This window comes from Anas acuta, chromosome 3, assembly GCF_963932015.1.
Source record: "Anas acuta chromosome 3, bAnaAcu1.1, whole genome shotgun sequence".
NCBI lineage: Eukaryota > Metazoa > Chordata > Aves > Anseriformes > Anatidae > Anas > Anas acuta.
Window position 1 is genome coordinate 13,902,327 of NC_088981.1, and position 25,125 is coordinate 13,927,451.

Here is a 25,125-nt window from a genome sequence, read left to right on the forward strand (position 1 = left end):
TGCCCCGCTCGCCAACCGCCTCCATTTGAACCATGGCGGCTGTGGCGCCCATGGCGGCGGAGGCGCTGCCCGAAGCCTGGCGCCTCTACCTCGTCCCCACCCGCGTCGCCACCTTCCGCAACTGGCCCTTCACCGAGGGCTGCGCCTGCACGCCCGACAGGGTGAGCCCGGGGGCGGCGGGGGGGCGAGGGGCGGCGGCTGGCAGCGGCTCCCGCTGACCCCCCCCCCTTCCCCCTTTTTCTCTTTTTTCTCCTTTTTCTCCTTCTCCCCCTGTCCGCAGATGGCGGCGGCCGGCTTCGTGCACTGCCCCAGCGAGAACGGCCCCGACGTGGCGCAGTGCTTCTTCTGCCTCAAGGAGCTGGAGGGCTGGGAGCCCGACGACGACCCGCTGTGAGGAGCGGGGCCGCTGCCCCGGTGGGGAGGGAGCGGGGAAGGGGAGGGAGCTGGGGGGGTGTGAGCGGTGCTGGCAGCCCCCCGGGTGGGTTCCTGCTGTTGTGTTGTAGGGAGGAGCACAAGAAGCACTCTGCCGGCTGCGCGTTTGTCGCCCTACAGAAGGATCCCGCCAGCCTGACGCTGCAGGAGTTCCTGAAGCTGGACAAGGAGAGGATGAAGAATGCGATTGTACGTAAACGTTTTCCATGCCCTCTGAGGCTGGAAGTGGTTCAGTGTCATGTCTCAGGGCTGTTTACCTGGCCTCTCGCTTCCCTATTGCACCACTGCCAAACTAGCTTGGTGCTTCTAGGGTTCCTTTGGCTCAGATGGCTTGTCCTCCTGGTTCTCAGCCTTTGCCACACCAGAGACACAGCCTGCTCCCTCCCTGACACCTAACTGACGCTCAAAGCAGCGGCAGGCAGTGACTTTTATTTTTTTGTTTGCAGAAAAAACAAATTTCGCAGAAGGTGACCGAGGTTGAAGATACTGCCAAGTCTGTGCGTCGTGAAATAGAGAAGCTGGCCTCCTAGGCTGCACCAGCCTCTGCCATCCGTCTTGTGTACAGACTGTGACACTGCCACGTCCACTGAACAACTGTTTCCTGGGACCACTTTTGTAACAGCCACACCTGTGAGAAGCGTAACAACTCTGGATGCTCCTCCTCTCACTTGAGACTGTCCAGGAAGTACCTGGGATCTGATGCACTGCATAGATAATATTCTTCTGCAGGGATTCCCCTATTCTTCCAGTTAGTTTAATTTAGGAGTGTTTAAAAGCTTGTGTTTTCGTTTGTTCTTAATTTCTTTTGTAAACCTAGTTGTTCTTATTTTGGAGGGTACTGGTAGCCTTGCTGCAAAAACTTGTGTTTCTTGCAAGAGTTGGCAGACACTTCCATTTCTTTTACTGAATGTACCAATGAATATGGGTAACTTTTAAAACAAAAAAGGGGAAGGACCTTAAAAAAACTCCTTCAGGGATTTAGGATTGTGTTGGCTAATGATGTCTAGCAATGTACCAAATCTTAGTGTGCTTACTTGTCCTTATGAACTTCTGGTTTTATCTGTCTGCTGCCTCATGGTGATGCGTTTATAGTTAAAAGTGGAAGGCAAAACAGCAAAGTAATTTTACTTAATTCTCTGGAGGAAAAAAATATTGACCTTTATTACAATGAGCTACACTGAATGCAGTTTTAACTTCAAAATGGAAAATAACCCCATCAAAGTACAGTTTGTAGTGCTGTTGCTCAAGTGTCAAACCGTCAGTTAGTATTCACCATGTGGCCTTAAAATGTTTTAATGCCTTGGAAGATAAGGTTGAACGTTCTCCTTGTGCATGCTTGGAAATGAAAAGAAACCTCACTGAACAGAGTACAGGTAGTGAAGAATTGTGCTCTGAGCTGCTGGGAAAGAGTGGGAGAAGGTTGTACCAAGTAAGCAGCTGTTAAAGGGTCAGAGTTGATTGCATGGTTCAGCGAAGTCAGTAGGCAGAACTGGCTGTGTGGGTTTAAGCTCTCCCAACCTCAAAGAACATCAGGCTCCATTTTGGAGAGAAGGCCGTCACGATCAAACACTGATGAGAGCAATGCTCCTGGGTTTCGTAAGTTCGTCCAACATTCCCTCTCCGAGCTTACTCGCGAACAATGAAATCACTTCATTATTTCCATCTGTAACAGCCAAATCATATGCTGATTGCCCTTTTGTATTCTTCTTTTTTATGCTTGCATTGCAGCTGTAAATAAAGAACAGATTGTGTTAAGCTACTTAGATTCATTTCAAGTTACTGGAGTTAGTAAAGTTGCTTCTAGGTAAATGTTGATGTGGAGTCGCTGCAGATTCCTGGATGCCTCTTCCTGCAAGGACAGAGCTGCGATGAGGGCGCTGAGGCTGGGGCAGGCTCTGGTCCTTCAGATCCGTGCAGGTGGGCTGTGGGTGGGTGCCCAGCTGCACACTTACCGTAGCAGGGCTCGGACGCACTCCTCTCCCTCTAATCCAAGCAGAACGGCCTCGTGGAGGGCGGTGTTGTTGTACCTGCATGGGAGGAATCAGCAGTGTTCTTATACCTAAGGAAACCGTCCGGGTACATAAAGGAATGGTATAGAAAATGAGTAGGAAGATAAAAAAGTAGTCACAGTGATCTTTCATAGGCTTTGGTGTGTGAATTAAGTTAATAGGAAAAGGAATTGAATAGAACAGCATTTTTAACTGAAATAACACCTTTTTGGTAAAACTTCAAAAGACCCGAGGTACAGAGTCACTGCTCACTTACAGTCCTGACTGCTGGTCAACGTGAGCACCTTTCTGCACGAGAAGAGGGATCGCTTCTGCATGCCTGTTAAGGACAGCCACTGTCAGGGCAGGTCGGTCGTCATCGCCGGTGCAGTTTGGGTCAGCGCCCTGGGATGTGCAGGAGAGGGAAGGTAAGCTGTTACAAGCCGTAAAGGTTCTTCAGCTTCCACCTGGCTTTAACACCAATTTATGTTGGCAAATGGTCTTTGTTTTCAAGGGAAAAAATACTCAAATTGTGGAATTGATTCCTCATGTTTCTTCTGAAAACGGTTGCTAGCTCAAAACCGGAGTATGTGTGCATAGCAAGGACAGTCAAACTAGATTCCTGTGGTCAAGATGCTCTTACTGCACAGCCAAAACGTAGAGGTTGTGCTTTGCTTTGCTATACAAAAGACTTTACCCTAAACTACACTATTCATATATTTTTTTCTTTCTGCATGGCTTTGCCAAACCCAGAGAAGGATGCCCTAAATACCTGCAAAACAGAAACTGGGACGATAAAATAACTGTAAAGTATTTTTTCCTCATTTAAAATGCTCTTTCAACCTAAAGATTGCTGTACTGCTTGGATGCTGCCCCCTAAGCGTGAGATTGAAGTCGTGTGCCAGGCTGACGTTAATTGCAGTAAATGGTCGAAGAGCTGTAAGGTGAAGCAGTAACTTACTTCTCTGAGCAACTGTTCTATCAAAGTGATTCTTCCTTTCCCATGGGGACCCAGTTCTTCCAGCAGTTGTCTGGACTCTGGCTGTGGAAGCACAGAAAACAGCCGCTAAGATTTCATGCAGGGAAAATACAAGTGGGCTCTTCTTGCATTTGACTAAAGGTTGGAAATGCACACAATGGCATGAATGCAGCTGAGGGGACAATGCCATATAGCTGAGCTTCAGTATTACCCATGACCCTTCTGTGTGAATTTTGGATTCTGAGCAAATGTTGGATAACCCAGGCTATTATCTCAAGTCTTGAATCTGCAAATTATCAGCTTTACATCGATACACCTACGTCTGAGGCTTCTAGAACCAGTGGAAGTGTTTTATTTAGAAATTTAACATGCTTGCCTTGCAGAAGTTAGTTAACCAAATCTTAAAACCAGAAATCTTTTTTCTTTTTCCCATCCTTCTACTTCCTTCCTTTCCCCTTTCAAAAGCCCAATAGCTTGGCCAAGCATTTTTTTCTGGACTATCACAAAGCTCTACATCTTCTACCCATTGAGTTAGCAAAGTGATCCAAACCTAGATAACAGCACATTGCACTTTTCAAACATTCTCTGCCATTACTGGCAATACGTTAATTTGGCAGTACTTCCAGGATGTTTGGTTTCTAGTGGAAAGAAAGCTTCCTTCTTGCTTATCTTCTAAGGTATCCCATAGTTGTTCTGGTACCTCAGCTTGATTAAAAAACAGAGCTGACCTAAATAAAAGCTTGCTGTATGGGTTTTGTTCAGTCAAGCTGTGCAAACAGCAGCTATGACACAGCTAAGGTTATGTCCTGTGGAGTCAGAGCCAGGTGTCAAGGGAAGATGGCAACACCTCCTTCTGGTGCTGCTTCTTAGAAAAACTTGTAACAAAATCAGTCTGCAACAGCTTAGACCTGGTGCTGTGTCATTAAAACAAAACAAAACAAAAAAAACGAGGAGAGCAATCTAATTAAGCTTTTGGTAGGAACAAAGCTTGTCTATTTCCAGTTTTGCAATAAATGTCAGCCATCAGTTTTTCAGGTTTTATATTAAGTTGGACTTTTGTCTGTTCTCCCCCCCTTCCCTTGTTAGTGTTAAAAGCTTTCTATTTTTATCCTTGGATGCCCTCCTTCATATTAGTACTGCTCTATATCTATTTCTTTTATTTTTCTGTACCAGCAGAAGATATTTACAGGGAGCTTATCTTCTTTTTCTGTAAGTGTTCTTGACTTTGTTCTCTTTATTTTGCCTCTTGAATGTGAAAGATCGTGATCTTCTTTGCCTACCAGAAAGGGAAACAAGCAAACAATTCAAAGTCAGTATCCTAACAAGAACTCGGGGGGGAAAAAATCTGGAAATAATTTATCCAAAAAATATTTTATTTTGTGCTGAAATGAAGGCAATATTTATAAATTTTCTACAAGAGAAAGTGATGAAATATTTGTTGCAGATCAGACTGGTTTTAACAAAAGGTTTGCACTCAAGCAGACTTAGAAACTTGCTATTTGGAAGTTAAGATTCAATGAAATGTAGAGTTCTGGGGGTTTGAGTCTTTTAACTAGCTGCAGCTATTCAACAGGCTTGACTTGGATTCATGAATTGTTTTGACCAAAAACCTCACAATTTTTTCAATGCTGTTTAGTTCCCAGATATTTAAGAACAAGACTAGAGGACCTTTAGTAGATATGCATGTCCATTATTTTTAAGACACGCAATCTACCGCTGCGCAGGAGGACTGATAAATTGTGAAGCATGTGGGGACCCTGTGAGTTGGTGCTACTGGAGCCTGGAAGCACAGCCACATCATTGGCAGTCTGGAAAACCAGCTCCGACTGCTGTTTGCAAAGTCTCACAGTAGAAGCACAAAGTGGCCTCAATATGTACGTGAACTGAAATGTCAGCTGATACCCGAGGCATTTCTGCTTTCTAATGCTGAATTTACAAATAATTTATGCAATGGAAACCAAAGTCCCGTATGAGTTGCCTTAAAGGCTGAGCAGCTACTGACATCAATGGGAAATGCATAGTAAGCATCTCTGAAAACTAGAATTGATGTATTTCAGCATTTCTTATCTTTACGAAATGTACCAATGCTGAAGTCCCTGGCATAGCTCAAATGTAGATGATATTGGTGCTTATGGCTTGTATTGGTAAAGAATATGCAGAGCATGTTTATTGCTAGAATAAAAACACTGCACTGAGCAGTGGCTGCAGTTTAGTGACCTCTCCAGCTGTCCTCTAGAGATGAATCATACCCACGAGCTTTTGCCAGTCTGTACATTGCTGAAATCACAACTCAAACACATTTTGAGACTTAAAGATCAACTTCGGAAGGTGCAGAATGTGCCAATTTATTAATGTGCCTGTCCCAGTCTGTAAGCACTAGTTCCCTGTTCTTGACTACGTTTGTTATATCATAAAGACAGAAAAAGAATCTCACCAAAACTAGTCTGGCTGCCATCCAGATCATCTCTGTCTTCTGTTACGCTATTTAGGTAATGATTATTGAATTTCACTGGTTTACTGGTATGAATATCCTGTAGGATCATCAAAATGCAGGAAGTTGATCAGACTGTCATGCAATGCTGTTATAAACTCAGTAGCACAAAACAATAAAAAATTATATAGGCTTTAAATCAGTCTCAAATTAGCATAAAACATGATCATCTGTAATTAAACTCTGTTTTGACACAACATAATGTACTGTTTTTTCCTAAACTACGTGTTAGTTTGTTTTGATTTTTTAGAAACTGATACAACCTCACTGAAAAAAAGATTCGATTCTCATCCAAGTGGAAGTGCCACTGCCAGCTGAGAAATCTGACTAATTCCTCGCTTGTGAAATGATGTGATACTCCTTTTCAGGCACCATTTGGCAAGGTAAGCTTTTTAAGATTCTACACAACAGATACAGTCTTAATTTTGGATCTTTGAAATGGCAGATTTTCCTCTTTGAAAAGCTGGAAATGAATATGTGGGTGTTTTTTTTGGAACGTGGTGATTCCGGAGGTAGGGATTTTAAGTGTTTGAATACTGTTAACAGGAGATTTGGTAAATGTTATCTCCAAACTATTAAAAATCACTAAGCTTGTTTCTTAAGAGCACAATATGTGGACTGAAGAAAAGGAGGTTCTAAGATCAGGAGCTAAGGGGTGCTAGAATGACTAAATATCAATAGAAAGAAGAATGTCAATATTACTAGAAAACTAACGAAATACAAGATGATAGTAACATATCCATGAAGCCTGGCTTAATCATATAAAGATACCTGTTCAACCAGCTCCAAAAGAAAAGAAAAAGACTCTTTTCTCTGAAGTGATGAGTTAACACCTTGCAAACAAAAGAATTTCTTGTTTAGACCTGAATTTAAAATGTGTCAGTGTTACCCTGACTGCTCTAGCAACAGCTTTAGACCAGCTGCCTAACAACCGGCCGCATCCCCCAGACTGACCTTGTTACTGGCAAGAGCATAATTTAAGGTAACAGTGACTTGATAGTCGTTCTCACAGATGGCAGCAGAAGTAATCTGTAGGGAAAGAGCAACCGAGCAAATGTTAGTATCTCTTACAAAAAGGACACAAATATTTTTTAGGAATAAGTCACAGTGATGGGCTGCTGATGTTTATTGTGGAGCCAATGCACAAAATCACACGCGGCCAGTGACCTTTGCCTGTTTCTGAAGTGGCACCTGTACTTATGTGAGGAAGGGACAGGTGGCGTTTTGAGTAGCTGGGAACATCAGAATGACACAACTGCCAAATGAATATAAAAGATGTGGTAATGCTATGTTTCATGAAAGTGTGGTCATTTTTCCACCCAAACTTTGCAGTTGCATGAAAGGCCGTGTGGTCCTTAAGATTCCCCACGCCAGAAGAAGTGGCTGCTGCTTTAGTTGTACCAGCCTGTGGAGGTACAAGCTGTACTAAAACATAAGTAACTTTCTATATCTTTAAAAGTGTAGTGCTGACGAGTCTCTTGAAGCTATATAAACAAATGGACAGGATTATACAGAATTGAAATGAAGCAGACAATGTTATATTGCAGTAGGTTGGGAATCCTGAGATAAGGTTGATTTTATCTCTAATCTGTATGATAACTGATAACAAGGCATTGAACCCAGAGAGTTGGCATCTACTTTGAAGCGCTTCTGTTATTTCTGTAGGCAGTGATTTCAAGACAATAGAATGACAAAAGGCCAGAAAAGCAGCAGGAGTAGCCAGTTGTAGGTGATTCAGGCATATCCTTCTGAATCCTCTGGCAAAGGAAATGAGTTGCAGTGGACCTACACCTCACGTCCTGTACCACCTATACCAAGCAGATATCTTTTATGTTTATATTTGCATTAGTTTCTGAACACACTGGTGTACCAAAGAGGTCTCAGATGTAATTGAGATGCAAAATATCTGCTGTTAAGCCTCCCAAAAAAATAATGTGACCAAATACCAATTACATTTGTCATCCTTAGTATTCATTAGCTTTTCTAGAGTTGTTTCTATGTGCTACAATAACTTTTTTTTGATTGATATGCCATATCTCAGGTCAGGATAAGATGTAGTGAGTTTAAACTGTAAGGGGAGATTCAGGTCAGTCACCAAGAAAGAGCTTCCCAGTATCTATGCCAGTTTAAGGGATTGCCAAGCCTACTTCTGCCTGCATCCTACTTACGGCTTTTTTTTTTTTTTTACTAGCACTGATGCACCTTTTTTTTTTTTTTTTTCTTTTCTTTTCTTTCCTTTTTTCCAACTATTTTTAGCCTGGGTCAGTTCATTGATCCCAGTAGACAGGCCATTGGCACAAGCAGTTGTGCTGGCATCACCAGGAAGCAGTGAGGGGGGGAAGCAACTCCTTAATCCAGCAGAGCTGCCAAAGAAAGCAATACAGTGCTTCAGCTGAACTGTAAAGGATAATTGAGCGCAGAAATGGACTGCCTGGGGCAATTGTGAAATCTCCATTGTTGGTGAATTTTAAAAGCTTCAAGACAAACATCTGTCAGGAACCGTTTAGGCAGAGCTGTTCCTCTCTCAGGACAGGGACCAAATGATCTCTCAGTCATTCCAGCCCTGTCTTCTAGGACTCTTTAGGCAGGGTCTCCAGTTTCCGCCTTTGGTTGCTATCACCCTTTTAATCATTATCATGCAGGTTGGTGCACTGAAGGCCACGTCTCCAGTATGGAAGGAATACAGTCTTCCACTACTGGTATAGTTTACATTAGAAGTAGGCTATATAACCAAAGAGAATTGCTGCTATCTGCTGGTGTAATCTAGCTCTAAGTTGGGACAAACATATCATCTAAATCCAATTTCTAGCAGGGTTTATTTAACTGACCAACTACACAGATGTCAGTTGGCTCTTCTTTTTCTTGATTGCCTGCTGCAGGATTCTGTAAAAACAGCTGAGCAAGAGCTTTCTGGCTTCTATCACTTCTCTTATAGCTGTGAGGTGAGAGAAGAAAAGAAACTGCCATATTAAAAAGAAAGCAGAAAAAATCTTCAGTGAAAGACTAAGAAAGAAATGGAACAACAAAAACAAACATCCCCACATATAAACAAGTTTAGGTCTAAAGAAAACAGAGGTATTTATTTTTCCAGTGTTTATCTAGCAGCCAAAATATTCTTCTCATGACACTGCACAGGAAGATATTACTCACAAGGCCCTTCCTACCTTTCCCATTCGAGGTTCTCCAATCAGTGCTCTGAATTCAAGGTTGTTCTGGGCGTAGCTTCTAAGGTGAGCACAGACATGATCCAGCTGCTTTCTCCAGTAACCTGATCAGAGAGAATTAAGCAGGAGAAAAAAATCCTTGAGACTGTGGTTAACATTTCTTCTACTCATCTGATTAAATGATTTAAAAAATAGCAGATTTTCACTGCATTCATTTCAATTTTATATGGGAGAGCGTGTTAAAAGCTTCAGCATTCCTGCTCTTTTGCCTGTCAGAATCTCTTTGAAAGAGTTACCATGCTGTTATGCTAGTACAGGGCATGAAACACTTGTTGCTCCTGTATTCAAAACTCAGCTTAAGCCATTCAGAGTTTTTGCATCTATCATACAACTACTTTCACAGCAGCTTTCTGTTTTCATTAGAGAAAGAAAGAAAAGGTCTTGGTCTCATTCTCAAGTGATTGTTATCAGGATAAATCTATTTTTGAGCACACTTATGGGAAGTACAGCTTATTTTGTTGTAAATAAATTTACAACAGATTTATTTTGTTGTAAATAAATTGGGTAGGTAGGGTAACCTTGTTTAGCTTACACAGTGAAGTTGCTCTGACCTTATCTGTCCCGTCACAGTAAGTGAAGCTCATAAGAGTGAAAAGAAGCCAAGCCAGAAGGGCTGCTCTCTGACATTTACAAGAGAAAACACAAGTGCGCAGGGATTTTTGTGCTTGAAGGAGTCTTTCCAAGTCAGAGCTGGTAGAAATTATGACAAACTAAAACCGCAAGTCTTAGTTGTCAGGCAGCTTAAAGGAATATAAAAAAGAAGGATGGTTGACCCGCAGAGCAACATAAATTGTAAAAAACCAAGTTGAATACAAGTTGAAAATACTAATTAAAAATCTAAGCCATGGTACTACCTTATGAGTGATCCCTCCAGGGATGTCAGTATTATTTGCAATAAACTGGTTGATGACTAGCCTAGGTCCTCAGCTTGCTTTCATTTAAAAAAAAAAAAAAAAAATTCCAGATGGCCAGGAACATGTTCTTGCACTTTTGACTTTTTATTACATCTAAAAGGCTTTTGGGCAGCGTTGATAGAATACTTCAACACATGCTGTTGCTTACACCTAGATCACACTGATTTACAGATTGTTAGAGTGGAAAAGGGGAGGTTTCTTTATAAAGTTTACCTGGTAAATGACTTGGCTTCTGTTCAAAACAGAATGAAAATACAGCAAAAAGAAAGAAATACAGTACGCATCAGAGGATTTGTATTTTGGTGCTTTTGTTATTTCACCCTGTCCTAAGAGTTTATTTTTAATCCTCACAACAGAGAAGAAGGTTAGTTAATGGTTGATATGGTCAAGGACAGCAACAACAAATTGCTTATTAAATCACTTGCATTTAATAACTTTAATATCAAATGTCTGATACTATTTGAATTCAAGAAAAACAGAACAATCTGGCCTATGTAAACAAGATTTCTTGGTGTGATAGCATACGGTCTTGTTGATATATGTAGTGTCAAGCCTTTTAGACAGCTTAGCATCAAGGAAATAGAGCAGCAGGAAATATTTGACTGTAGCAGACACTTATTGATTTATAGAATGAAATATATTCCCCAGGCCTTGGCAGTGTCTGAAGGAGAACGCATTACACAGTGCACCTTCAACAAAGTTGAGGTTTCTAACTGGAAAAAAATTGACAAGTCTGGTGTAGGACAAAACCAGAATTTATTCCCAACCTTTCCTAGTAAATGGAGTTCTCTTACAAGTCAAGAGCTGGACTTCTGACACAGACACATGAATGTTTAGTGTTACTATTTTTTTCTCAGTATTATTGTAGGCCAGTCCTTTATGATCTCTGAATAGATTAAGCTCCCTCACATGTTGAGTTGAGTCAAATGTTTTATTTCCTACAGTCATGTCTCCAAGAGAACATGCCACATTTCAGAGCAAGCGAGTAGGAAAAAAAATTTCTCTAGTAATAATTTAAAAAACAAAAGTGTATCACGTTCATATTTATATACAGGGTCAAAACAGGAAATTCTAACGTTCATTATCAGAGTTATTTATCTCTTGGGTGCTAATGGCCTGAGGGGTTGACAGCAGTCAAGTGATTCCACAAAGAACTCCTGCTGACCAAACCAGCAACTGCAAAACAAAGCAGTCTGCAGGAGTGATACAGTAGTCCCCGCATGGATGGTCTCTGCAGTGAGACAGATACCTTAGGGGGATGGAAAAAGGGGACTACAAGAGCTCTCAAAATTTCTACCAACCCTTATTTCTTGTAATGCCGTTAAGAATGCATTTCTCTGTTTTAGTTTGTGTTGCTTCCAAGACTTGTATCATTTATTTCACAACAGCATTCCAAACAGGTTTTTCACATAGACGTGTCTCATCGTATTTTTCAAATGCTACAACCTCCAGCACATCAGAGTTTTGTTAAATAATACTCCCAGCAGGCTCTATCGCAGTACTAACTGAACTTAACTTTTGGCATGGAATAGGGGTTGTTTAGTGGTTTCCAATTCAAATATAGGACACGCATGCCCCGATCTTGTGGGATCTAAAAAAAAATCAAACCACTAGCAAGCTAGTAAAAATGTACAGGACTTGTTAGCCACAACTTTGATGATTGTTGCCAGGCTTTCTTTTAGCTATTATTGGAGATCGGTGATCTAACTTCTAAGGCACTGCGTTTCCAGTTGGAAAGACAGATTTGTAAAGAAGTTAGTGACCTGCTGATGGCACATTCCATAGACTATAATCTTATGAAGAAAAACAAACTCATATTTCACAGCTTTGTTTTGAGTAAGAATTTTTCTTTATGATTACATAAAATCAAACTCTTCCTAACCTTTTCCGGGACTGATGGCTGTCAGGAGAGGCTTACGATCACTCATTTTCTCCAGCTTTTCTTTGTGTAAAATCAGCTCAAGTTCCTTCTTTTCCAACAGTTTGCTAGATGGGTAAAAAAGTCCAATGGTTTGGGTTCCTTTATCTTCTGTTTCTTTTAGATCTACTCGTGATTTGGACAAGGAAATAGGAAGAGACTGCCAGGCAACTTGAGCTTGAAGTGGTTTAGTCTGTGGGAGAGTGTGGAGGGGAAGAAAAAGTGTAAGTAAAATAAGTAGATATAATTAAATGACTTACAAGCAAAAATAAACTAAAAATTGTAAAGAATGACAAAGCTAGAAGGGAGAATCATTAACGATTACTGATTATAATTACCAATCAGTAACGATGATGTGATTTATCAGATATATTCAAGAAAGCAAAACTCTTCATGACTGTCGGAAGAATCAGGCTGCTTAGCTGTCCTTGCTAAGTGTTATGGTCTCTTCTTAAAACACAGTTTTCAATGCATGAAGGATTACTTTGTATTAGTAGGACACAGTAATTCATAAGTAGTAAGATAAAATACTTACAGAATGAAAACTTTTGAAAAACTGCTAGTTTCCCACTTTGATATTTAGAATGAGGCTTTTAAAGCCTTTGGCTAAGGCTACATTTTTGCAGAAAATGGCTCTCAGAATAAACATATGTTTGGTTTTGGTCCAGAATTCTCACAGAAACATCTTAAAAAAGAAGTTAAGCTGTGTTGATTTATACCAGTAGTGGACTGGCCTATCCTTTAGCTGTGTTCAAGCCTGACTTTGTAATACTGTGTGTCTTACCTCAGAAAACCTCAGCGAGTCCCCAGCATCCATGAGAACTCCATTCTGGGAGCTCACCCTTGATGGAGGCTCTATGTAAACACCACAGAACGCACAGAACCGAGCATATGGACGGTTGTCTGTACCACACTTGAAACAAGAAAAGTAGCACGGAGGAGGATCAGGCTGGAAAGTTTAATGAAACACTTGTTACTACAGAAACATACGATGAGCATTTCAGGAGAGATAAAAACAATGACACAAATTAAAAGGAAGCAAAATAAGAATACCTAAAGTGATTAGAATAGTAACTAGGGTACCAAACTGTTAACACACCAGCAGATGCAAGACAGTGAATCTTTAGTGATCTCAGCACTGTGTTAAGGAGGCAAACGTTTTTTCCAGACAGATTTACTATTTTGGCATATTATTTTTAATGTATACTTCAAAAAATATTTATGTTCTTTGTCAAAACCCTGTCATTACTAGTGTGGTGCTCTAATACCAAATACTGACTGAAACCCTTCCAGTTTTAAGCTTTTGAGCTTTCCTGGAACAGTATAGATAGCAATAATTGTGCATGCATGCAGGGGACTGCTTAAAATTTTATGTAGACTCAGCTCATGTTAAAAAAAAAAATGTTATTCTCCACCAGTGTAATGTTACCTTGAAACGCTACAAACAAAATACATGCCCAAAGAAAATGTTCACGTTGGTTGTACCATGCAAAACTCAACAGAGCATCAGTTGACAAAACACTTGTCTTTACTGAAGTTAATGAGGTCTTCAGCCAAAAGAACAACATGCATCATCTTATCTCTGGTAATTCCCTGTACAGATGATCATGACCCAGTGTAGTTGTGGGAGAACTTGAGTTAGGTTAGCCTATGCTTTAGCCTTTGATGGATAAGCTACTCTGGTGGAGTACGCAGCTAATGCATCTTATCTGATGCAATGAGGTGATGCTCGTTGGCCCCACAACAATATATTTACATCTCTAAAACCCTAAGTCATTGACAAAAGTAGGGTCAAGAACTTTTTAATTAACCTGAGCATTTAATGTTTCTTTATATTATCCTATGTGCTTTAAGCAAGTATTTTGATAATAATAAGCTATGTACTAACTGGTAAGAGTTTTGTGAATAGAAGATTGAAAGTGTTTCAGCTCATAGATGAGTAAAACCAGATTTGTCAACGCAAACACCAACAGCATGTACCTTGGCTCCACACCAGTCACAGAAACGAGCGTCACACTGGTTAACACGATTGCATTTTGAGCAGGAAATTGTCTTCCCTTGCTGGCTGCTATAAGGTGGGGGGGTATCTCTTTGAAGCATGTGCTAGTAAAACAAAACAAACATCAGGCAGAAACCACTTCTTATAAAGAAAAGTTCAGTAGCTAACTAAGGCAAAATAGAAAATTAAACAACTTTGATAAAATAATGTGTAGTCTAAAAGAATTATTTCAACGTAGAATAAGCAACAGACTGATTTTGATCTAACTTGCAACATTTCAAAAGCACTGTAAAATGTGGCATTAATTTGTTTGATTGTTTTAGTAGGAATAAGTGCAAAAAAAAATATTTCCTTATCAGTTGTGTCCTTAATTTATATTGAGTACTTCATTAATATGGCCCAATGTGTAAGTACACTTGAAATAAACAGGGAGGTTGCTCTGCTGATAAACTTGTACTTTCAAATCCAAAACACAACTGCTATTTTTCTTATTACCTTTTAAAGTCTTTGTTGTGGTATGGTGGGAGGAGTGTGTTCAGAAAACAAGTTTTTTTTCCCAGTTTGATATTTGCTACATAAATATTTTTGTACCCTTTTACCTCATACAAGTTATATATTACCTAGTTTTCCCACTACAATTAACTTATATAGGTATACAAAAGAAAACAGATTTTTCAGCTGAAACTTGGAGGTTGAGTATAGATCCTAGCTAGGACAAACAAGTCTTAAAATGTTTTGTTTGGTTTTGCCTCAGGAGTCTAACAGGGATATAAGTCCAAGCATGTTATTAGTCTAAATTATTTTATAACCATTAACAGTACTTAATGGTTATTAATAATAATAGTAACCAGTTTCATTACTAATGATCAATTATTCAGGATTTGTTATTGGTCATCACTAATTACTAATTAATCACTATAACTAGTAACATTTGTGATTGCTATTAATAGTAATTCAGTGAGCAGTGAAATTTCTCTTAGCTTCTACAGAGCTCGCCATTAAAGTCATATGCCTAACTTTATGTGGTTACACATTCACATCTGCATTCAGTGAAGCAGTTAAATACATGATTATCTTCTTTAAACAAGTACAGTTTTCATCTGAAATTCACTTTGAAATGACCCTTCACTGGCTGAAATGTGGCCTAAGTGAAATGTATCTTAAGCTTTTTATATAAGACCTCTTTTTACCAAGGAATCCAATAAGTAAGTAAGCTAAACTGGGAGTTGAAACAGACAGTGATTTTAGGGGAACATTTATTGTGTTTCTCCCCTCAGTGCAGAATCACTGACAAATACAAGCACAGTAGCTGTATGTGCATAGGGGCAGCAGCAAACTGAGTTAACAAAAATAAGGTAAAAGATTATTTTGTTTTCAAAAAGTAATTGAGGTGAATGAGAATGATCTTTTGGATGTATCTACTCAAGTTCTGTATTGCAATTAATGATTTGGATACCAGCAGGACTCCCAAAGAGTCTCTGTTTTTTAAGTGCATTCTGAGCTTTGCAATCCTGACTTCCACAGGAGAAATTTGGAGGTATAGGGTATATTTATAATATTTAGCATGGTATTTGTGATGGCATATCAGTGAGAGTTCTGGTCTGGAACATGGCGTGTGGGAGGGATTCTCTGCTTTTGTAATATAGGCACAAAGGGATAGTAATTCATTTTTCAAAAGAAAATAACTTTATGTTTTGACTTGAGTAACCCAACTGCAATTGATGCAAGAAGCCTTACCATCTGTGCTTCAGGCAGTTTGCTTTCACAAGTCACACAATATTTATGGTGAAGAGGATTTCCTGTGCCGCATGCCTGACAAAGTACTTTGCCCTTTTAAATAGAAAAAGAATATGTTTCACATGGTATTTGAAAACTGTTAGCAACAATAATAAGAAGAGGACTTGATCACAGAAAGTGCTGTGGTTATTCAGCTCTGCAGACAGAAGAGATCCTTCAAGTCTGTGCTGTGGAGTTAAGTTTTAGTTGAGCCATATTGCCTAGTCATCACAAATTTGCGTATCTTGGTGCCAGTTTTGTTTAAGCTATGGTACAGGTCACTTGTGAGATCTGTTATCAGTAACTCCAGATCTTTTTATACATTAGTTTCAGATTGCTTTGTCAATTACCTTCAAGCAGATGTTGGTTTGGGGCTGCAGCTGTGGAGCTATTGGTGACTCACATACAATGCAGGTGGGAGTATTCATTGGCACGAGATGTCTGCATTCAAGACATGGTGCCATCTGAAAGAAGACACATTGTACCTTATTAAGGACCATGATTAGATCATTAAGTTTATTGTGAGATTTTCAATATTTTGCTTATTAAAGTCTACCTCAGCAGCAGTCACTGTAAACACAGCAATTGACAGGAAAATGGTGTTGATATAAAGGTCAAAGGCTATTGAGAAATCACAAAGACAACCAGAATGAGAATGCTTTAGTGATGACTATTATGTGTGCCAGAAAGGTGTTGAATTACTTTCAGTAGATTTAAATGCTACCATAATATGTGTGTAGGTATTTCAAATCCTTCTAACTATGAACCTCATCTAAAGAGGTGCTGAATATTTTCAGTCATCACTTGAGACTACAGCATTGTTCCAGACAAGACTTCTTTTTGAGGATACAGAAAAAAAAAAATCACCTTTGACTTGTTAGATAGGGTTACTATTTCATGAGAAGAGATCACGGAAGACAGTTATAGGCAGCACTGTAAAAACTCAGGGTGTTCTTGCATATGCACACATACCACTGTTAAAATCTTCAGGCAAACTAGATGGATCTTCTACAGCTATGACACAAATACTAGTTACTAACTCCACTAGTCAGCACTGGAGTAAGATGCACATGCAGATCCTGAAGATGTAGTGGTGGTTGTTGCAGGAAGTTGAATTTGGTGATGTTTCCCAACAGAAGTGAATAAAACACAAATTTACCTTTTTGATGTTATCCTTATTAAAATATATGGCACTTGAAGTAATCCATGGTTAATTTTGTCCATCATTTAAGAATTACTTTGGATCCACTGCTGAAGTTACAAAACAATTTAAAACAAAACAAGCAGAACGCCCTAAAAGAAACTGTGACTAAATAGTGAATATGTAGTTTGCTGAGGAAGGTTGGTCCTATGAAGAGGATTTGTTGTGTTATGATTTTTGCTGACCTGTGCTCCTTCAGGGGGCGGGAAGTGACGTACTGGCACAGGTGGGATAGGAGATCCACATTCCTGGCAGAAGTGAGCCAAGGGGTCAGACAGGCGAGGTGCAGAACAGTGTGCACATCTGAGAATAAGAGCAAACTAGCTGAGCGTGTTTTGATATTTTTTCTAATTTGAAAATACAGCTTTTCCTGTGATCGTACAAGCGTTAGGAATTTTTAAAAGGATGGTAAGAAAGTTTATAATATTAAACACTGATATGAAAATAAAATTATATATAAGAGAGAGAATTTTCAAAACACTGAACTAGATCATATTCTGCTATAAGCCAGTATCTGCTTTGTCTTTCCTAATTTTTAACAGAGTCTCATAGTATTATCAACTTGGTTGCTAGTAGCAATTGCTCTGTTACCTTCCAAGGACAAAGATGTTAAAAGCAGAAGTCACTTACCTGAGGAAATTCGTCTCCCTCTGGATCCTTGCCACCTGTGTGCTTGCTAAGCTTTTTCGGCTAGTCACCACAGAAGAAGTAGCAAACTGAAAAAAAGGCAATTCTTTAGCATTATTTAGCTAATGTTTGCAAAATGCATAGAAGATACACACAATTGCGTCTAACAGATTCAGCTAAAGACATGTTATTTGAGTTAAAGTGCACTGAAATGCAGTGCATTAAAGAGCATCTACTGTATCTTGATTCCCCCATTAGCTGTTTTAAGGACCCACATCCTTTTCTTCTAATTCTTCTTCAAAAAAATATTTACTTCCAAGTGAGCATTACTATATCTTAAGTTTTAAATATTGCTAATTGCAGATTCAGTAACGTATTAGAAGAGGATTAGTAGGAATGCAGGCATTGCTAATTTGCCTTGCCTGGTTTTGTCTTTATTGATAACTCTGTACTGCTTTGGGCGTCCCTATTCCAGCATGTCATTACCTATAAATTTAAACTAGTGCCATATCGTACAGTCCAAAGTATTAGCTTCTGAGAGATTATATGAAAACGATCACAAATTTTCAAATCTTTACATTTTTTAGACCTCAGTTCTTATGACAGACTTTTATGTTTTTCTTCAACACCCCTCTGCTTGCCTGCAGTGACTCTGTTGGTAGTGCTGAGATGGATTCCTCTCTGCGTCCTGTTGTTTCCAAATGGCAGTTCAGGAGCTGTGGTCCTTGCAGGGACTTGTGATAAGTCTTTTTTTCTGTTTCCAAGTCTAAAATTACAAACCTGTTATTCCACTGTCATTTACTTCATGGAGTTAAGATATATGTTAACATGAACATTATATGCTCTCAAGTTTTATGTCCCAATAGGCAAGCATGTTTCTAGTCATTATTCCAAAATTATTTTCAAATCCATATTTTGGGTTAAAACAAACTCCATGGAATTGCAGGAAGTTAAACTAGAAGAAACCTCATTCCTCTCTAAAAGAGCATACTTTTATATTTTTCTCAGTTTAGGCTTTTCTTCCTTCCTACATTGTCAAAAAAAATCCATCTTATAAGAGTAAATTAATTTGTAAACATTAATGTGATTCCCTACTCTTAAACAGTCCCATTCCTGTGACCATGGGATAAAAGCCCTTATACAGGAAATCTGGGTCAAGCTTTCACTTTTACTTTGTGTATTTATTTTGGAATATTACTGCTGGCAACATTCAAATATCAGTAAAAAAAAAAATAAAAATGTAAAGGATTTGCAATCCAATCAATTTAACAGCATTTTCTGGCACAAATGGGGGCCTTGTTATGTTGCTCAAACTGAACAACCTTTTTTAAAATGTTTTTAAGAGGCAATTTGATATGTGTAAAGGCAACTTTTGTTCTCTATTTGCAGTGCTAAGAACTGGAAATTGGAATTCCCAAAAGATGTTTAGTCTTTTGAGGTGGTTTTGAAACGACCTGTATTTTAATAATGATATAAGATGAAAACCTTACCCTGTCTACTTTCAGCTAAGAGAGAAGTATATTTCAGCTTTATGCAGTAACACCACACCTTGAAAATCTTGGGGTGCTTCACTCCAGGCAGGTTTGATTTCCCTGTTCATTCCATTTTTCTTTGACTTTGTAGTAAACAATCCATCTTCCCTCTCCTAAAAAGTAATTCCAATTGAATTCCAAACAATATATGCATATATATTTGCTCTAATCCTTTTTTCCTATAGGTGTTTGTTAGGATTTTTAAGCTATAAATACATCTTTAAAGGTTAAGGTTCTTATTTTCAGTGCAAGACTTTGAAAAGCTTGAATTATAAATGCATTTTAAAAATGAATTAGTCAAGAAAGACCAGTGGGAAAAAAAAATGTTGCCTTGAACTTTTAGTATTACAAAAAGGACTGAGGCAGCAAAGATGGACAAACAGGGAAAATTAAGTATATAAAAAGTATAGGTTATCAAGATTTAATCTTTAAGTAATCTCATACATACAACTCTTTAAATTTAGACAAGGGGTTACAATTGTTAAAACTTGCCTGTGTGGTGACAACTTTTAGGAAATTCTTGTCATTGTCTTCAACAGAAAAGATGTTTGGTTGCTTGTACTCTACCAGAAACACCTTTGTTACAACAGTACTCTCCCTGCAGTCCCTGAAAATCAATGTTCACAAAGCTATATACATGTCATGAAGCCATGTGCAGCAAAAAGTAAATAATTGGTGAACATGGTTCTTTTTTATTTAAAGTTAAAAGTGAGCACAACAAGTTATCAATAAAATGTATTAGTATTTTAATCCCTCAACATCTTTTACCTGTAAAACTCCTGATACTGCTGTGTCTGCTTTCTGAGGTAATTACTGTTTGCCAGAATTGCAGAAAACAGAGGACAGCCAGACTTTTCTTCCATTCATAATACCATATTAATTTTCCCAGCCAAGCACCAGGTAGCACACTATTAATTTGATATAGCAACTGTATTTCTCAAGCATTTCTTAAATTACAGCAGTAATGTTAAAAGGCTTGTGAATGTCCAAACCATTCATTTGGGATTTACTGTCATCCTAGAGCATCTATTTCTCCCGCCTGAAAATGTCTTAATGAAAACATGCTGGAAACAAGTGCTAATCCAAGAAAATACATCCAGGCCTAGATTTTGCGTGTCCCTGCACAAGGAATATAACGTTGTAATATTCCAGTACAGATATAAGCACAGGCAACCTGCAGGTGCTAATAGAGGAGAACAGCAAGTCCAGATTCCCAACTGGACTGGGTATTTCTGTCCCCTTTGAAAAACAGGATAAAAATACAACAGAGAATGCATGCATTCCCTGTCTCTAGGCATGAAGTTAGGAGAAAATCAGTGTCTGTGTAGCAAAATCCATTTCTCTGGAATGTTGCATTTTTACTTTACTCTTGTGCATGCAACATTTTTCTTGAGCCGTGGGGTCTGCCATTCTGTGCTCCTTCCAGAGTAACTATGCAAATTCCTGGGAAGACCAGCTTTGTTAAATCTGTTGAATTGCTGGATGACTTCTGATGGCAGAAAATACCACGTTAGTCCCTCTGGCATTTTGATCACGTTGACAGATGAACTTTGAGTATAGTGTATTTTATTAATCTCTCACCCACAGCCTGTATGGATCATTGGCCTATATCCATGTCACAGAATATAAAGATTCTGGAGATAATCCATCTCCATAAACAATGAATAAAAAGTGTTATGAGAAAGTGAAGACAGTGCACCCATAAAGATCACTTAGGTTGCAAACTGGCTGGGGAAAGAGTTGTCTCTTATTTTCCAAATACAGGGTAGTTTAAACAACATGGCTGTAAGCCGCTACTGGGATATCAATCCCCTGACAAAATAAAACTAAAAGAAACCAGGATACTTACTTTGTAACTGCAAGTGCCTTGACCATGATTTTCCCAACTGGTAATATGATAGGACTTTTATACTTAAAAGTGTTGTGCTCTCCATAGCCAAGTTTCTTACTGGGTTCTGGTTTACTTCCATCTAATGTGTAATAAATGGAGACCTCAGGTGTATCTGAAAGACAGAGAAAGTAATTAGCTAAACTGTGTGAGAGCTGTAATAAAAACAAACTCCACACCTCTGGAAATCCTCTCTACTGTGCTTGATTTTTTTCCCATAAACAGAATAAAGCAGTTGTATAAATGACTGAAAGTTCATGACCAAAATTGTTTCTCCCATGAAAAATTGGTTCATGACCAAAATTGTTTCTCCCATGAAAAATTGGTTACTAAATGAATACAATTTCAATTGTACGCAGTATTTCTCTTCTTAAAGTAGCTGTACAATGGTTTTGTAGGGAAACATTGCAAAAACTCATCTGTTCTAAAAACAAAAAAATGTATTTTCTCCTACGATGAAATGTGGAATTGTAAGGAAGTCCTTTAGGGTGAGCCTAGCACAGGCTACTTTCAAGTGCTATTTTTGCAGTCACAGCAAAATGCAACAACTTAAAGAGCTTGATCTTGAAAGCAATTAAGACTGCTAACATAGAGGAATAGCCCCCATGTCAATGACATTGTTTGTATTAATAAATCAAGTGCAAGTGTATTTGGTGAATCAAAACACAGTTAATTTTATAAGTTACTCAGGGAAGTGGATATTCATAAACATATGATAAAAAAAGTTTCAAATGGTCACATAAGAAAATGTTTTACATAGAGTCAAAGCTATTATTCGTACCTGATTTTATTTCTACGAGAGTATTTGTATCTATTTCATGTTTAGCCTTCCCTGGAAGAGGGATTCGAAGTGGTATGACCTGAGGAACTGAGACAGAGCCCGCTGTCATTTTTCTCACCAGTGATCTTTAAAACAGAAAAACAAAAAGGCTGACAACATTTTTTTTTACAGAAGAATGCATTAAGAAATGTGGTCTTTTAATGTAATTCCTCATCTTCATTTGTTTATTTTAGGAGAGAGAACACTGGATACTTTAAACTGCTCACTCATTAATATTTATATATTTTTCACATTGAAAAAAAATAAGATCCTAACCATCATCACACTTTTGACATTTTCTCCTTGAACAAAGCCTGAGATGAGTTCTGTTGCCTTTATTTCACTTCAGCTTTCCTTGCTCACGACTGACTTCCAAGTATTCAAGTGAAACAGCTTTAGCATCATACATCAGTGATACATGCTAAGAGGGAACAGTGAAGTATCCTGACCCTAATCATTAAAGATATGGTATCATTTTCTCTGCAGGAAGAACAAGCTACTTGTTTTGTTGTGGCCACCTGAATGGGTGTCAGGGCAATGCAAGAAGATGTCCTGAAGAGGGCTAGAGAGAGACAGCTATTCCTTAAGCTTATCTCATTTATGGTATGCATTGAAAATATACCTATAAAGCACGTGCCAAACTTAATTTATCATAATTTACATATGATGTCGTTATCTCAGCCAAAGCTCTCTTGTGCAGCATGCACCCTGTGGCAAAATCACCTCAGGGCGTGCGGATCAGACCTTTACCTGACACCGGGGGCTGTGACCCGCTCTCCTCAAAGCCTCACCAGCTCTTGGCGCACACCTAGGGCAGAAGCACGGGGTCCCCGGTCAGCATGGTGGGAGCCCACCAGGGGGACAGCACAGGTCACAGGAGACAGCATCAGCCTCACCAGGCCCCCGTGCCCCTTCCTCGCACCACACAGCCCCGCTCCATCCCCTCACACTGGATCCCGGAGCAGAGACTTGCCCACCCCACGGCATGCAGACAGCCCCTGCTCACCCCCACCGACCCCTGCCCGCCTCCTTGATCCCTGCCCTCGCCACTCGATCCCCCCCATGTTACCACAGACGCCACCATCCCGGCTTAGCAACCGCCCCGTCCCGCCCCTTGCTCCCCGCCCGGCTCCGACGCCATCGCTTTGCGCCGCGGCGGCGCCATGGCGGAGGTGCGGGTGAAGCCGGAGGCGCCCGACCCGGTGGACATCGAGAGCCGGTGGGTGAGCTCTGCTCTCCTCGCCCCCAGCCTTCGGGATGTGGCAGGATAGGGTTTTTAACCTCGCTCTCCTCCCTCCCTCCCGCAGGATAATCGAGCTGTGCCACCAGTTCCCTCACGGCATCACCGACCAGGTGATCCAGAATGACATGCCCCACATGGAAGCCCAGCAGCGAGCCATGGCCATCAACAGGCTGCTCTCCATGGTAGGTCCCCCCGGTACTTCAGGCACCCTGTGCCACTCGTACGGAATGGGCTGTGTGGTGGCAGCCTGCCAAAACGGGGCTGGTTGGAGTCAGTGGCCTTTGCTGTCATTTTATGGTTAGCACAGCTTCTTCTTGGTGGCCGTAACCACGTAGGGTCTCCATTACCAATTAAACATACCTCAAAATTTACTGGTTCTGTTCTGTAACAGAAAGTTAACATCAGTGTGTATGTCTACTTCTCTGTGTAGGTTAGGAAGCTACCACCGAGAAGTAACACGTTAGTCTTCTGATGTGTGCAGAATCCTTTGCTCTTCCCCCTCCATGTATTACTTTCTGTATTTACTATGTAAAACAGAACGTGATACAGCGCTCTTGTGTGTAACAGGCAAGTGCAAGTGTAGTTACTGTGGGGTTAGTCACAGTGATAACAAGGCCTGGTGCTGGAACTAACCTAACCTACCTCATTTTGTTTTTCCTATTTATCAGTATGTGTATCAGGACATTGGCTGTGAGCTTTTTTGTTCAATAGCTTTTGAATTGGTTGTCCAGATTTCAGAGTGAGGCTTCGAAGACAGCTAAGCCTCTAAAACTTGTTTAAAATAGATGTCCTGGGGAGTGGGATGCGGGGGGAGATCTAGTAAGTGCCTTATGGTAGGGGAAAGAGCTGTGGTGAGAGCTAGGCCTTAATAAGTAGGGAAGGGATCAAATAGCAACAGAAGAGCAAATGTTAACTAATGGTGTTATATGCATGTCCTTCAACTTGTCTAATTGCTTGTCTCTTTCTCCAAACACAGGAAATAGGAATTTGCCTGGCTTAGGCATAGCAGGACAAGTCTTTTGTGTATGAGATGCTAGTAATTCTCAGTCCTGGCTGTTGGTTTTCTAGTGATCAATACTTAAGCAAAAAACAAAACAACACAACCAAACAAAAAAGAAAACAACCTTTGCTACTGGAAGTTAGAACTGTTTGAAACCCTTGTTCAGTAGAGCTCTAACATTGTTTCTGGATGGAGTATTTTGTTGGGAAGCAAATGTATACAAGAACTTGGTGCTCCTTGTACAACAGTAAAATTTAGGAGAAAGAACAGGAAGTACACAGATGTTGTGGGAAGAGGCTGGAACTGTATCTCTTCTTTTTTTTTTTTTATTTTTTTCTGATAGCTAATGATAAATGGATACTCATAGAGAAAAAGAGCCTTAACAGTATCACTGTGTCCAGCAGATAGAAATGTTAAATTTCCTTTTTTTTTTTTTAATTTTATTCAGAAGTCTTTATTTATTTATTTTTTCATTTATAAGTTAAGAAGAATTTTTGCCAAATTCTGAAACAAGCTGTTTGAAGGAAAGTAAACATGCTGTGTCTGTTTCTCCTAGGGGCAACTGGATCTTCTCAGGAGCAATGCAGGTCTCCTGTATAGAATTAAAGAGTCTCAAAATGCAAGGTAAGCCTCACACTTGTTGAATAAATATTTGAACACAATTCTGACGCTTGTGCCTCATTGCTGAGAAGCCACCAAACAATTTAACGTAGATTCTGTAACAGGAATGTTACAGAACTTAAGTGTACCTTCCTAAAACAAGTATTTAACTCGCCTGAGATGAACCTGGAAACTGTTTTAATGCTTTGTATTGAACAGAGGCTATCATGGAACTCCCCCTGTGATGTGCTAGTGGAGTTCCTGAGCTGTCAAAGTGATCTGTGCAAGCAGATGTTTATGCTCAGGTGAAATCCAGCTTAAGTTTGACCATACCATCTGCAACTGTGGTTCTGTGGTCTTCCTCATGGCTCATGTTGGTTGAGCAGTGCTCACATTTATAGAGGTTCCAGGAGACCACTTGATCTGCAGTTCATGCTCTTTAGTTGATTTATTAAAAAGTACCTTCAAACCATGTTTTGTGATGGCTATGTGA

At 39.7% G+C, this 25,125-nt stretch overlaps 3 protein-coding genes and 1 long non-coding RNA gene across 7 annotated transcripts in view; 3 read left to right on the forward strand and 1 right to left on the reverse strand.

The window, feature by feature from the left end:
• BIRC5 (baculoviral IAP repeat containing 5) lies at positions 1 to 2,191 on the forward strand. Its single transcript, XM_068675779.1, has 4 exons — positions 1 to 161; positions 281 to 390; positions 504 to 621; positions 879 to 2,191. The coding sequence occupies exons 1-4, from the start codon at positions 33 to 35 to the stop codon at positions 960 to 962; spliced, it is 441 nt and encodes a 146-aa protein (XP_068531880.1). The 5' UTR covers positions 1 to 32; the 3' UTR covers positions 963 to 2,191.
• Positions 988 to 22,797, reverse strand: DZANK1 (double zinc ribbon and ankyrin repeat domains 1). Its single transcript, XM_068675782.1, has 21 exons — positions 22,540 to 22,797; positions 21,751 to 21,875; positions 20,931 to 21,084; positions 19,574 to 19,688; positions 19,098 to 19,194; positions 18,191 to 18,315; positions 17,553 to 17,638; positions 17,108 to 17,225; positions 16,072 to 16,185; positions 15,683 to 15,775; positions 13,927 to 14,049; positions 12,731 to 12,895; positions 11,911 to 12,139; positions 9,055 to 9,158; positions 6,845 to 6,919; positions 5,834 to 5,930; positions 4,587 to 4,675; positions 3,382 to 3,462; positions 2,698 to 2,825; positions 2,385 to 2,459; positions 988 to 2,160 (listed from the first exon to the last, which is right to left on the reverse strand). Exons 2-21 carry the CDS (start codon positions 21,857 to 21,859, stop codon positions 1,995 to 1,997), a joined length of 2,343 nt encoding a protein of 780 aa, XP_068531883.1. The 5' UTR covers positions 21,860 to 21,875; positions 22,540 to 22,797; the 3' UTR covers positions 988 to 1,994.
• LOC137853444 (uncharacterized) lies at positions 4,258 to 19,143 on the forward strand. 2 transcript variants are annotated; one of them, XR_011094503.1, is made up of 5 exons: positions 4,258 to 4,608; positions 6,141 to 6,273; positions 12,071 to 12,170; positions 16,049 to 16,135; positions 19,055 to 19,143. It is a non-coding gene; the product is annotated as an uncharacterized lncRNA (long non-coding RNA). The 2 variants fall into 2 exon arrangements; XR_011094502.1 differs by lacking the exon at positions 19,055 to 19,143 and having other exon boundaries at positions 4,262 to 4,608; positions 16,049 to 16,185.
• POLR3F (RNA polymerase III subunit F) overlaps positions 22,370 to 25,125 on the forward strand; it is an 8,071-nt gene continuing 5,315 nt past the window's right edge. The window contains exons 1-3 of one of the 3 annotated variants that reach the window (XM_068675775.1): positions 22,370 to 22,392; positions 23,097 to 23,214; positions 24,589 to 24,656. In XM_068675775.1, coding sequence (XP_068531876.1) covers positions 23,158 to 23,214; positions 24,589 to 24,656 — 125 coding nt within the window. In that variant the 5' untranslated portion in view covers positions 22,370 to 22,392; positions 23,097 to 23,157. Of the gene's footprint in view, positions 22,393 to 22,868; positions 23,013 to 23,096; positions 23,215 to 24,588; positions 24,657 to 25,125 lie in introns of those variants that run through there. The other 2 variants (XM_068675773.1, XM_068675774.1) reach the window with 2 other exon arrangements.